The sequence below is a fragment of the Xenopus laevis genome, chromosome 1L (genome assembly GCF_017654675.1).
Source record: "Xenopus laevis strain J_2021 chromosome 1L, Xenopus_laevis_v10.1, whole genome shotgun sequence".
NCBI lineage: Eukaryota > Metazoa > Chordata > Amphibia > Anura > Pipidae > Xenopus > Xenopus laevis.
In genome coordinates this window covers 172,464,832-172,479,776 of record NC_054371.1, presented here as the reverse complement: position 1 = coordinate 172,479,776, position 14,945 = coordinate 172,464,832, and the positions used below count along the sequence as shown (strand labels likewise).

Genomic DNA, 14,945 nt, shown 5'->3' with positions numbered 1-14,945 from the left:
ACATTCACTTAATTAAAAGGTTTACTTATCCTTTAAAGGTAGAAGTCCTCTTCGGTCTCAGTTTAGATTTAAATACTTAATCTCTTTATATCTGCATAAACAGACCAGCTCATGGCTTTGCCCTTTGCTCTCAATGGACAACAGGGCTCATTTAAAGCACTGCGTATCTTGACGGCGCTATATAAATAAATGATGATGATTTGCAAATGCAAGACACAATGCAAAGGGCAAATATATCACTTTTGCAGAATTACAGCTTTCAAAGCTATCTAAGAAAACATTAGGGGGATTCTGGTATTCTATAACTTTGCCCTAACTTAAAGAAAGAAAGATACCTTTGTTGGCAAATTTCAAGAAAAAAACCCAATTCTTGCCAATGCTAATTTCCCTTTAAATGCACATTGATCAACACTATACTTAATGAAGGTGGCAATGGATATATATAAAGATTAATGATTAATTTACAGTACTAATTCAGTTTTGAGAGGGCCATTAGTCTAAGAGCAATTACGCTGCAGAACAAGAAACAGAAGTATATTATGCCCATGCATCTGGAATATCGTCATGAAAGAAAGAAGGCTGAGGATTGTTGGTTTTAATAGTCATGCTAATGAAAATGCAGGCTGCGTGGACCATACAGATCATTTAAAAATTATTTAAATTGGGAAACAATGAATTTCTGCTCGTTTATTAAACTTCTGACTACTTATATGGAAGTGTTGTCATTCCACACATCAGCATATTTTTTAATTGTGTAGGCAAATATAACCTGATAGCTGTTTAGGACATCATATAGACAAAGGGCATTTCCATGCAGTGATTTTATCCTTATGTAAAACTAAGGGAAGTTATGTAATAACAAGGTAATAATTATTATTAACTGGTAACTCAACAACCAATAGGATCACTGCTTTCACTATTCTAGACCAGCTTCTTGGTTACTATATTTTATATTCTAGGGTTTGTGCTCTACAGTGTCACCTGATAAACTTTAGATTTAGAATACAGCAGATAATTGTATTTAACCTCATAATTGCATAAAGATCTGCTTTACTGTTACGTACTGACTGAAGCAGTTAGTTTTCCAGTAGGGTTACATCAATGCTCACCATGCTCATTTAATGTGAAAGTGATTAGGGAACCTATAGATAAAGCAAATGCTCATTTATCCTTGTTTGTACAGTACAGAAAGAGTCCAATTTAAAAAGACAAATGAAAGAAATCCATTGTTATGTTTGTATGTACAGTTAGCTACAGCACATACGATACAGAATTAGAAACAGAAGCAGTGGCAAGTTTCTGTCAGTGGCATCACATGGTCTCCTTTTATTTTAATGTTTTTAATGATTGACAGCATCCTTCAGACCATTGTCTCTCTGGGCTTAAAACACACTGTAGACAATAAATAGCTTCTATATTTTTGTAGTCCATAAAAAAAGTTGGAATTTTGTGCATTCATCAGTCATTCTGTTTAATGCAACCAGTTCATAATATCCTGTAACAAAAATGGTAATTTTTTTTAGATTCAGTGTAAATTGCTAACTCAGTTTCACCAAAGAAATGTGTTGAATTTGTTACACGTTTTCATGTAATCGTTCCATATAGTTTCTTAATTCCCTGCATTCCCCCATGTCTAAATCTTGGCATACCCATTTTATATCATCTTCATGGTTTATCAGAATAGGACTGACAACTTGGCAGCCATCCTCGGAGGGGATGGTAGTAAAAGTAGTAAATTTGACCCGTTTCCTTTTTGACGTAGGTGAGGCAGAAGTCTCTCCTCTCTGTTCTTTCCCTTCACTAAAGGAAGTCTCTGCAGACCTGTATGCCTGTCCATTAACAATTTTCGGATGGTTTGTATTGAGGAGATATTTACTTTCTTCAACATTCACCCCTCTCCCCACAGCTGTTATGCACTCCTCCTGTTGCGATGGGAAGTTTACAACATTTTCCAATAGCTCTGTCCTATTGGTAAGACCAACCCAGTCATGTGAGTGTGTCATGGTCTCCTGCTCATCTACAGGTATATGTTTGTGCCTATATTTTAATGCAAATGTTACACAGTTAATAAGGAAGACTAATATAGCAAGACAAAAGACTCCAAGTAAGGCGTACATTCCAATTTCTAAATCACTTAATCCTCTTGCAGTTTGTGCGAAATCATTTTCCTCCAGGTCTCCATTACTGTTTGGTAGATCAACTTGTGCAGGGAAGCTGGTGAAATCCATTGGAAGTTGACTTTCATCATCCAAAAGACTCTCTCTTCCTCTTGTCCGACCTAGTTGAGATTTATCAGTTGTTGCTCTATTCATGATTTCAAAATCACTGTTCATAGAAGGTGTACCAAAGTAGGCAACATCCGGCCTAGCCATTTCCAGCTGAGTCTTTGGCCTTCTCCCAATGCCATGGTTGTCAAAATGGTGTCCACGATTGATGTTTCTGCTAATATTCTCATTCTTCTCACCAAAGTAGACTTTAATATTTCCAAGGCCAACGGTAAGAACACTCTTTCTTTTGGATTTCTGACATGCTTCACTAATCATGAGCTCCACTTTGACCAGCCCTCCTTGACCTTCTGCTACAGCTGAAAAAATGGGCCATTTTGATTTGGAATCCTGAGAAACAGAGAAAATATTCTCGTCTAATGATGTAACACTGAGTGCAAAGTCCTTTAGATCATATACATCCAAGGGGCTCAATGTACCATCACTAAATTGAATCCAGCAACCGATTCCAACTTCCTATATGGAAAACAAAATAAATAAATAAATGTCAGCAAACAACAGATAAAAAGGAGAAAATGCTTCCATAAAAATGTTTTATATTGTAATAAATTGTAAAGTACTAAATTGTGAAGGGCACAAATTCATTTCTGTGGCATAAAAACACTGGTTTAAATTTCTTGGTAGTAAAATGCGTTTTCTCTCCGTTGCACTAAAAAAGACAATGGGTCCCTTGGGCGATATGGATTCGACTTTAACAGCTGAATAATAAAGTGACTGTCAAGCGACATTATCATATGCCGACTTAAATGATCAAACTTATGTATTTAAATTAAAAGGGATTGCAGATTTCTAAAATGTATTCATTTGCTTACAAAGAATGATGGCGCGGCTAACCTTCAGTTAACAATGAGGGTTTTATCTTTTGGAACTTCTTTATTTGTGCCCCTTTGTTTCAGCAACTCATCTTATATGGTAGAGGTTAATTCTTGTTAACAGTAAGGTTTCTTTTTAAAAAATTTAAGTTGTCCTCAACATTTTATACTTTCTATCAGTAACATCCATTACACAGGAATTTCTCCTGTCAGACGTTATGGTAATGTGCTTATATTGAACAAATGAACCTGGAAGAAATGCCATTTTTTTACTGAAATGAGATACATTTTCAGGGCACGTGCATTGATGTACTTTGTGTAAATCAGTATCTTCCCTTTAGAAATATATCAGGCATGTGGTCCCTCTACGGTACTGTAAAATAAATGAAATTTCCCTCAGGGGCTCTATGGGCATTAATAATATATACATTGTTTAATGTACAGAATGTTTTAAGGGGCAGTCAGACAGATGTTTGAAAATAGCAGCAGCAGATTTTAGTAATGGCATCAACTGGGAAAGAAACTATGGTGAAATGGGGAAAAAAATTCCAGTCTACTTTACCCATGTAAAATTCCCAGCATAAATTAATACGAATAAAGAATACATTTCATAGGAACTGGCACATGAATGTACATGATATGCTGATGTGCGCTGGGTTTCATGCAATAATTCATGGTTTTTGGGCAAAAATCTAAACAAATCTGATTTTCAGGCAGAAAATCCAAAAAAATGTTACGAGTTTTTTTCCAAACTGGAATTTTTCAGGAAAATGGATTCATAAAAAAGGGGAAATAGCCCATGCGGATTTGGTCAGAGTATATTTTACATAAATTTGGATTTTGATAAATAACCCCCCTAAATATATTTAGGGGGGGGGGATATATTAAAAGAATATATTATTAAAAGATCCATATAAAAAAAGTACGAACAAAAAATAATGCACTAAAAATGAAAACCTCCAACTGAAAACTTTCCAGACAATTCCTAGCAAAAAAAAATTGAAAACTTCTAACAGTTCAAATTGATTTAAAACAGTCCACTAGAATCAGCACAGCTCCCATTGACTTCTATAGGACCTTTGACCTGGTGGAGTTTTTGTATTTGTGGTTTTTACACTTAGGATAACTAAAGCCTAACTAAAGAATTAGGCTAGAAATGTTGTACATTATGTTTTGGGCATCTGTACCAGCCCAATGCAACCACAGCCCTTTAGCAGGGAAGATCTCTGTCTCCAAAGATGCCCTAGTAGCTCCCCATCTTCTTTTCTGCTGTCACTTACTGAGCTTAGGGCCTGACTCAAAACATATAGTACATATAGAATATAAATGTCTGATTAGTAATTAATACAGATAATTACTACATGGCAGCACAGAAACCAATGAAATTAGAATCAGAACTTAATAATCAGCCTTGTAGCATCAGCTTATATTACAGACAAACCTCATTTTCTGTTTGATGATTTGCAAAAACCCCTAAGCTCAGCTTCTCAACAGCTGCTCAGAGCCCACTGAGCATCTGAGTGTCACAGATACTTTTCAAGATGGTGAGCCCCTGTGACAAGTTTGAAGTCCGGGATCATTGCTGCTATTGAGAAGATGAAACGTTAGGCTGATGCAATAAGTTCAACATATAAAATATGGCTAATAGCCATATTCATTTTTAGGTTTTAGTTCTCCTTTAATAAATCGCTAATTTGTAGAGGTTTTTAAATAAAATTAGGAAAACACAAACATTTAGAGATTTGGGGAAAGCCGAAATTCAATTGTAGTGAATCTGCCTCATGCTGTCACTGACTGATATATCCTGGTCTAAGAACCTGATTATAGTATAAGCTTGACAGTTGCAGCACCAAAACTAACAACATCATGGGTGGGTTGTTTGCAGCAGCAAAGAAAATTAGGTTGAGGAGGCACACTGATAAACTAATACTAATCTAACAACAATTTAGGCTCCTAATTTTATGAATAAAATTCCCTTTACCCAAATGCCTCCATCATAGTGATAGCCGAATGAATTCGCCAAGCAAGGATTTGTGGTTAATTTCAACGTTTCGCTGGCCTAGAGTAAATTAGCGAAACTGCAGGGAAAATTTCATCACAATTGTCACGCACATAAAAAGTGTCATGCATCAACATTATTCGGACGTTCACTGCATTTGGACAAAATATTGCGCGTATAAAAATGGTCAAAATTGTCAAAATTATTTCAATGCCCATTGGCTTCAATGCGTTTCGTGGATTTTTCGCCGTTTTGCTATTTTTTTCTCCCATCACTACTCCATTGCCCTCAGCTGCAGTACCAGCAGGTGCAGAAGGAAATATATTTGCCTGATTCAGTAAAATACGGGGTCTGGGGATTTAAATGAGTCATCTATGTATTTTTGTTTTTAACACACACTTGTTTTTTTATACATTCTGTCAAGTATCGCTATGCCAGAGCTTGAAATATTGGATTTTGTTGAGGGTGTCTGGGGTGAAGGCGAATGTGTCAGTTCCACGTACCATTCCTGTATTTAGGTCACCTTTTAATGTTCCCCTGGCTATTATCATCCTATATCAATATTACATGCAGTAATGCTTCCTTCTACAGCTCGCTTAGGCTTCCAATATTCATGTTCATTTGTCTAAGCTTCTATTAGTGGATGGTGTTACATTAATCAAACTAAGTAACCACAGAGTCAAGACAGCTGATTTTAGTTTTACTTCATGTCTGGGGTTTCTCTGTAGCTTCTGCGGCATTAAAACAAAGGAGCAACATCTCTTTGATCTTAAACAACTTGTTACTGCCAAAGAATCAAATAGCTTGGTGAAAAAACACGAGTAAATTGATGTACTGTGCAAGAACATATTAATAACTTGACAACCAATTGTCCAATTTTACAAATGCAACATATTGGACAGAATTAGACATTTTCTTTTTTTTTAAATGAATGAGTGTAATAAACATGTTTAAATCTCTTCTTACTAATACTGATGAGCCAATTTATTCGCCAGCCATGGATTTGTGGCGTATATTCTGAATTTCGACATATGCAAATTTTTCCACGAAACTGCGACGGAAAAATTTGCAGCCGAAAATTTGCAGCGTAAAAATGCCCATAAGAAAAAACACCCATTGACATGCATTTGGAGAAAAAAGTCACCATAAAAAAAAACCCACCCATTGAGTTTAATGCATTTGAAGAAAAAAGTCACCATAAGAAAGGATTTTCAACTCAGTTTCGCGAACAAAAATTCGCTGCAGGCGAAATGCAAAAATTTGCAGTGAATCCAGGCCTGGCGAATGTATTCACCCATCACTAATCAAATGTCTAAAATATCTAAATTACTAAATTGTGCAGGTACACCAGCATATTTACCTGCTTTGCAGTAGAAAGGTGCTCATGTGCTATAGTTGTTGCATAGATTGCCCTGTTGCTTCCTGGACTAAGTTGAAGAGAAAGTGACAGCCCAGTCACCACTTGAATGGTTAAATCTGTTATAGACACCTTTTCATCGACCACCATCACTGTTCTTTCAGCAAGAATTGCATCTGAAAGTGGGGATAATATCTGAATGAAAAACAAAAACAAAACAGTGAAAAGGATTGCATTTTGTTGGGTTTCCTACCCACTTTCGACAAATTTCCTAATCACATGCACAGAAACATTATATTATTTCCATCATAACTATAAACAGAATTTGTTATGACTTCTCAGTGGAAATGTCTGTTTTAGCTGGAGATACCTTTTATTAGTCTGCATTATAAAGCTAAAATATAGCTAAAATACATTTGTAAGAGAAATAATCATACTTCATTATACAGAAAGTTCCAAATTATGGGAAAAACATCTCGAGGGGTGCTGCGCCAATCAGGTGAATTGAAAAATTCGCCTCAGGTGGTAGTGCAGAGCAGGTTGCCAGGGGCAGCAAAAAATCTGCTCCTGGTACCTTTAAGATTCAGATTTCTATTTTTTTAAACCGGAAATTCTGCTTTTAAAGTGCGAGAGAGTGCAACCGTTCTCTGCACTAGCGTTGCACCCCCGTAACCCCTGCTGTGAAGGAGCGAGGAGGATGACGCTTTAGAAATGCCACTGACATCTCCCATAGACTCTATTTTGATTAAATAATTAACATTTTTGAAAATGATTCCCTTCTGTAATAATAAAGCAGTAACTTGTACCCCAACTAAGATATGATTTATCCTTATTGGAGGCAAAACAATCCTACTGGCCTTAATTAATGTTTAAAAGATTTTTTAGTAGACCTAAGGTATGGCGATCCAAATTACGGAAAGACCCCTTGTCCCTGTACTCCTAGGTCCAGAGCATTCTGGATAGTTATGGGCGAATTTATTCGCCAGACGCGAATTCGCAGCAAATTTGAGTGATATGCCGCCGGCGAATGAATTTGCGAAACGCCAGCGAAAATGCGCTGGCGAAAAAAAAAATGTCGGCGGAATCAAAAAAATGGACGGCGGTGTCAGAAAAGCGAATTTTACGCCATTTCGTGAATTTCACAGGAAATTCACAGGGCGCAAATTCGCCCATCACTAATTTTGGATAATAGATCCCATACCTGTATCCATGTGATTGTACTAATATAGTGACTCAGCCAATTAGTGAGACCCCAACCAAATTAATTTCACCTTTGTTATCAGCTGAGAAGAACAGAATTAATCTCCTTTACCTGCAAAGTTGTCATTCCAACTTCTTGGCCAATGAGAATTTGTCCCTGAAGCCTGACAACTTTGGGCTCATCCATTTCGATAAATTCAGCAATCAGGTCTGTAATGTCAACTTGCCAATCAGATCCTAGAAGGTAGGAGAGCTGTCCAACAATGTCAGAATGTTCCGCTATAAATTGTGTGAGAACACGCAATGTTGCATGTTGGTACTGCAGAGTGCAGCCTCTTCCCTTCTTGTCATCATCTTCTTCATCCTCGCTGTCTCTTGCTGGTCTGTGATATCATTTAAGAAAATATTTACTTAGATTGATCCAAAAGCATCACATAGAGTGGTATGGAGGTAAGAAAGAGGAGAGCTTTTTTGAGTCATTTTTCGTGGTAACATGCCATTAAATTGCAGTAGAATGTTCAAATTAAATTAAACTACATGAGAGCTTAAGGAGTTCTTTCTGATAATACTTTGCCTAAAATATTCCATTTTTAGATACTTAACGTGTTAAAACTCCAATAGTGAGACATATTAAAAGAAGACTTTAGAGATACAATTTTTTATAGGAGATGATATGAAAGATTCTATCCAAACATCCCAAGTATTAGTGGAAAAGTGATGAGTAAAACTGAATTGTTTGAAGAAACCTGTTATCCAGAGAGCTCAGAATTAAAAGATGCAATATACTCCATTTTAATCAAATAATTAAAAAAAATGTGGATTCCTTATCCAGAAAATCCCAGGTCTGGAGCATTTTGGATAACAGGTCCCATAAATGTATAAGAGCCTTTTACTTAAACCTAACTAAGCTATACATAATCCTTATTGGAAAACAATCCCAATGTTTTAATTAATGTTTAAATATTTTTTTTAGTAGACTTAAGGCATGGAGATCCAAATTACAATAAGTTCCCTTATCCAGAAAACCCCAGGTCCTGAGCATTTTGGATAACAGGTCCCACAAATGTATAAGAAGAACCTTTTACTTAAACCTAAGATATAATTAATCCTTATCGGAAACAAAACAATCCCATTGGGTTTAGTTAATGTTTAAATTATTTTTTTAGTAGACTTAAGGCATGGAGATCCAAATTACAATAAGATCCCTTATTCAGAAAACCCCAGGTCCTGAGCATTCTGGATAACAGGTCCCATAAATGTATAAGAACGCTATAAGAATATAGAGTAGAAAGAGAAGAAAGAGTATTGCATTATTTACTGAAAATCTTAGGGGCACACTGTTTGAATATTCTCATTATATAGCTATATAATACATATAATTACTGTATAATAATCACATTGGTAGCATTTGTGGTTGTTTCTCTTCCACATGATATTTAATTGCTTACTTTTGCATAATTACTCTACAATTTTGTTGCTAAGCCACTGGAACATTTCATTATTCACATAAGCACACTCACAAATATATTCCCATCATTGAAAGCACAACAGGACATGACAACATATTTATTTGCAAACACTATGGGAAGTCTATGTAAATTTGTTGCATGTGGGTTAATGTAAATGCAGTGGGCAACCTCTTAGGCAGTTGCAGTGCAAAGAAGCTTAATAACTGCAAGGGCAGAGCTACTCAATAGGAAGTCATCAAGCTGGTAGGATGAAAATTGGAGAAATAAGATTATGTTTGCACAGAGCTGGTGCAAAAGGTACTGTACATCTTTTAAATATAAAATGATCGGACTTTAATGGGCTGATTTATCAAAAATTGAATTTGTGAGGTTTTAGAGTTTTTTTAAACTCACAATTTAAAAAAAACTTGAACGTTTGCTTGTTTATTAAAAAATCTTAATCTAATACAATCATGTAAAAAAAACTTGAACACCTCAAATTTGTGAGTTTATCAGCTCAAAAAAACAAAAATTTGTGAGTTAGTAATCTCAAAAAAAGTAAATTTGTCAGTTATGTAAAAAAAACTCAAACATCCCAAATTAAATTTGGCTAGGACAACTCCCAGTGACGTCTACATGAATTCTCAAGGAAGTTTTTTGTGCTTGATAAATACTAAACATTTCAATTTTTGAAAATATACCTCGAATGTGAGTTTTTGTGCAAAGGAAATCAAATCATGGAAAAATTCAAATTCAAACATTGATAAATTAGCCCCTAAGTGTTCTTTAAATAATGTATGTGCCTTCAAGAATAAACTAAATGATTACTAAATTTTTTCTTGAAATTTTAAAGGATAAAAAACATAATCAACTTCACTAAGAGGCACATTTACTAATGGTTGAATATCGAGGGTTAATAAACCCTCAAATTCGACCCTCGAAGTAAAATCCTACAAATTCGAATATCGAAAGAATAATCGTTAGATTGAACAATGAAATCCTTTGAATCGAACGATTCGAAGGATTTTAATCGATCGATCAAAGGATTTTTCTTCGATCAAAAAAAGCTTAGAAAAGTGATGGGGAAGGTACCCATAGGCTAACATTGTACCTCGGTAAGTATGTAATCAAAGTTTTTTTTAAAGAGACAGTACTTCGACTATCAAATGGTCGAATAGTCAAATGATTTTTACTTCGAACCGTTCGAATCGAAATCGTAGCCAAAGGTCGCAGTAGCCTATTCGATGGTCGAAGTACCCAAAAAAAACTTCGAAATTCTAAGTTTTTTTACTTCGAATCCTTCACTCGAGCTTAATAAATGTGCCCCTAAGTATAGTCAGTATATACCATATAGTGTGCTATTGCAGTGTATGAAATAAGGTAAGCTACAATTGATAACAGAGTGCATGGGGTTATCCAGAAATAGTCAGTGGCCAAACATTATTAGTCTATGATGCACTCTAATGTGGTTGATAAATTCTGCACAACAGCACAGTAGTCTGCACTGACCTTTAATTCTAGCCTTGTGCCAATTTAAAGCACCCAATACAAACTCTGATCCTAAAATGAGCAAATGGACAAGCCACCATGAAATAATAGCAATTTTGCAAGACAGCTTACCTATCTTTAGTAATTGGTGACTGGTGGATAAAAGCCTCCTGTAGAATAGCCTTCATGTCCATGTTCCTATTTATCTGCTGTAATTGTAGCTAATCTACTAGGCAAGGTTTATAAAATTGTAAATTGCAGATCTCCTAATGCAACCATTTAGCTTACATTTTTTTTGATGTTCATCTCTTTAGCATGTAAGGTTAAATGAAACACATCCAGTGTTATATCTAATCATGTCTATTACGAATATTTGCAAACAAATATATTCTATTCTATCAGTCATGATTTTTTTTTAAATATTACATAGATGAAAAAAATAAATTGAATCATTAGATACATCTGATTGCATTCTGAGGTTAAAGTCAGGGGACATTACCTACCTTTTATTAGACATAATTGGAACCCTCCAACCTTTGATCTGATTCAATTCAGTGTCAGACAGATCTATCTGCAACGGGAGCCGGGGGACCCAGACTGTCATCAACAGTGAGGCTTTAAAGTGCTGGTAAGTGAAATGCACAATAGCATTCACCTTTCCTTTCATTTCCTTTCCGTTCACAAAGACATAGTCACATCGATCAGAAACCTGCAAGAAGGGAAGAGAAAGTAACCGTAACATATGGCCATAAATATGTACAGTGGAAACATTTACTGCAAGTGAAATAAATAAGTTACAGCTATAGAAATAAATAATAAACTCAATCGTCACAGAAGATAAGGAATATTCTTTTTTTTTTTTAAACATGATTTCAGTCAACAAGGAATTCTGCTTGAGATTCTTTAGCCTCATTTAATGAACATTGTTAATGAAAAAGATATGCAATTGGAATTATTTTTTCCTTTGTGCAAATAATGTCTGACGCAGTTGCACGAAGTATGCCGGAGCCTTCTGAAGTGAATGTGTCCCTATGTGTATTTTGTTTAAGCATTCTCTATACCATCTATTCTAGAGCTTGACGTCTAGGGGGGTTATTTACCAAAATCTGAATTTATCTCATTATTTAAATAAAAAAAATACACTCTATAAAACCCTGATAAAATCGAGTAAAAACCTGAATTATACTATTTTTTGGGGGATTTTTACCAAATCTCTAGATTTTTCAGGCTTTTTCCCACAAAGCTCTAATTTTAAAGATTTTTTTTTTCTAAAAAGCCCGAAATGGTTGGATTTGTGGGCAAATTCCAGTGCAGACCACAGAAACTTTCAAATATGATAGGGACCCTTGCCGTTGACATTATACACACCCTTGGCAAGTCTGAGATAATGGATTTTCAGATTTGGGCTTTTTGCAGCATTGGACTTTAATAAATCTAAAAAAAATTTAGTTTTTTTTTTAAAAAAGCTCTACCAGATAAAGATAAAGAGTTTAATAAATGAATTATGTGGAGCTGCTGGTTTTAACAATTCTTGCTTGTTATCAGGTTATCAGCATTTTATCATTGTGTATTTTTGTTTTTTTTTTATAATTGTTTTTACAAACATAAATGTTAGGAGGAAATCCCAGTCAGACTGTTGCCATAAATTGAATAATTGTGTCTCTGTTCGAGATCCTGATTAAAAAGCCTATTAGAAACACCTAATAATTAGGGATGAGCAAATTATTTCCCCTGATACACATATAAGGCAAAATGTATATCTTTAGGAATGGTGAACATTTTCACAAATCTGTGTAACAATTTTACTACGCATTTTGATTTGCTGGAAAAAAAATGGTGTTTTTTTCGCCCATTTACTTCAATGAATTTGGTCTGGAAAAAAAACTTTAGAAAAAAAACACCCAACTTCAATGCATTTCATTTATTGAGTAAAAATGCTTATTGACTCCAATGCATTTGTTGTGAGAAAGAACAGCCATAAACTCCAGTGAATTTGGCAGAACTCAAAATATTACCATTTAGCTAATTTTTCGGTGGTTTTGCTAATTTTTCGGTGAAGGAAACGGATCATCAGTTTTGCTCATCACTACTAATAATTTTGTATAAGGTAATTATTATAATTATTTTACTTTATTTATATAATGGTGACACATTTACATCAGTCCTGTCCCAGAAGGGCTTACAATAAAGGGTTCCTATCACATTACAGTTATTCGTCAATTGTGGAAATGTATATTTTATTGGGTAAAAACATGGCATATTAGTATATTAGTGCAGGGCTGACAACCTACCCTGTATTTTCGGAGTTTCTCCCAGTTTTATAGCTTCGAAAGAGCTGGGGATATGGGACATGGTCAAAGTGTAACATCAATCAAACTTCCTGGCTTTGATGTCTCTTTCACTAGGATATGCTTTCAGCCAATAAGATGTTTCAGTTTGTAACTTGCTTTGTATAGGACACTTGGATGAAGAATTGCTATTATATCTTTTCTTTGGAATGCCCTAAATTGCTTTTGAATTCAAATTAGGCATACATTAAACACATTCCAATTGTATCCTAAATTCCATGCACCGAGAAAACTGATTAAATAGAATTCATTTAATAATATTCAGGTTTTGTATGAAGTGCTTCCAAAGCAAACAGAAACGTCAAATATAGTATTTGGGTTAAGAACTCTGACAAAAGAGTCAGCTTGGCTCTTGTGATACTTGAAATGACATCAGTGAGAAGCATTGAGTTAGAATTTTGAATAATTTGGATGGAGTTCAGAAGGACTTTGCTGTCATTCTGCTAATTGGCTTTTGAAGCAGGTAGGAGGAGGAAATACCTAGAAAGGGAGGCCGTTTTCCTTTCTCTTTAACTACCACTGTGCACTGCTGCCAATGAGCCCAGCTGTGATTATTAAACCAAATGGTTTTTCTAGGCTGCGGTCTTATTTGAATGAATTTCAAGTGCCATACAAGGCTAAAAGTTCCTGCCCTATGATTTCATCCCAACTCCCCCTGCTATCCAAGTGTATTTATCTGTGTCAGCAAATTCAGTCCCAGTGCATATTTTTTTATATAAACATATATATTTCCCAACATATATAACCCTTCAATGTCCAGGTGTATTTATCCCGACTCCCTTCTTCTTTATAGGCACAATTCAGCTAATGTTGTCTAGAATGCAGTTTTTAGCAAGGTCAGTAAACTTTGTGTTACTACCATGTCCAGAAGCAGAGATCTGCTCCCCACGCCATGATTGAAGGAGAAAAGGGGTACGACTGAGGAATAGTCAACCTGCACCTGTTAAACTGCAGAATGAAGAGGCTATAATGATCCAATAAGTTGAACATGGAGCAACATTTCATTTCCATTTGAATAAATGGTGTACCCAAAGTCATGTTAGACCATTTTAATATTTAATCTGCTTTACTTGTACAACTCTCTGCCCACCAATGTCTTTTGAATGTTGCATTCCAGGGGGTTTGTTCAACAAAAGATGAGCACTGACATGCTGATGGTGGTACTAAATATATATAATTAGACCAGCTATTAAGCACAGGGGTCTGTACTGCTGTTCACTGATGAGGAGACTACAAAAAACCTCTCTCTGTAAATTCATCACTTTTCCCACTGTGTAATTTAGTACGAAGGTCTCGCAGTCCTGACAGACACATCCAACATTTGCATCTCTCCTGATTATTCTGCTGTGGGGAAACGTGAACGGAGGCTTAATTTGCAGCTTATGTATTTTATTCTCTTATAAACAGACGTAGGTGTTTTCAGTGAGGTGTTCAGCGGAAGCCATAAGGATGCTCGGCACATCACAGCCAGCACAGGGGTTTGCCCTTTACCATTAATCAGGCCAAACACAAGCCCGGCCTTCTCATTATTTCAGCCATGCTCTGGAGCTGATTAAAAATCTTTACAGGAAGAAAATGTTTATCACTCAGTAAATCTGCTGCCAGCCTCACAGATAGATACTTAATAATTGTCTGATAGTAAAATGTGCATTCATCTGCTGGGAGAAACTGGGATTTACTGAGCCTTGAGCAATAGCTGATTACAAAAAAAAAAGTCCATCTCTTCTTCACGGCCTGTGTTTCAGAGGAGTTTTATGTCTGGCATTCTAATCTTAATGCATGTTATGTAGGACAGTAATCCTCTTCTCTACAAGCTTTATTTATATTGTATATTTCAAATGGTGTCTCACAACCCTGGCAGACTTACAAGATATTTTCGCTGCTTAAGCACTGCATGGCAAATGTCTTTTTAAGGACTATAAGCACGCCACTGGTTGAATGAAAATGACGCATTGCACAATGGAAAGGAATGTGCAAAGAAATAAAAAGAATTCGCATTATCCACAGA

General features: G+C 35.6%; 1 protein-coding gene across 1 annotated transcript in view; it reads right to left on the bottom strand.

Moving 5' to 3' along the window:
* Positions 1–1,199: 1,199 nt before the first annotated feature.
* The window catches only part of tmem132d.L (transmembrane protein 132D L homeolog), a 431,717-nt gene continuing 417,971 nt past the window's right edge, over positions 1,200–14,945 (bottom strand). Inside the window, exons 6-9 of the mRNA XM_041567229.1 lie at positions 11,093–11,298; positions 7,766–8,036; positions 6,457–6,648; positions 1,200–2,741 (exon numbers count right to left, since the gene is read on the bottom strand). Of these exons, the coding sequence (XP_041423163.1) occupies positions 1,575–2,741; positions 6,457–6,648; positions 7,766–8,036; positions 11,093–11,298 (1,836 nt within the window). The 3' untranslated portion in view covers positions 1,200–1,574. The remainder of the gene's footprint in view (positions 2,742–6,456; positions 6,649–7,765; positions 8,037–11,092; positions 11,299–14,945) is intronic.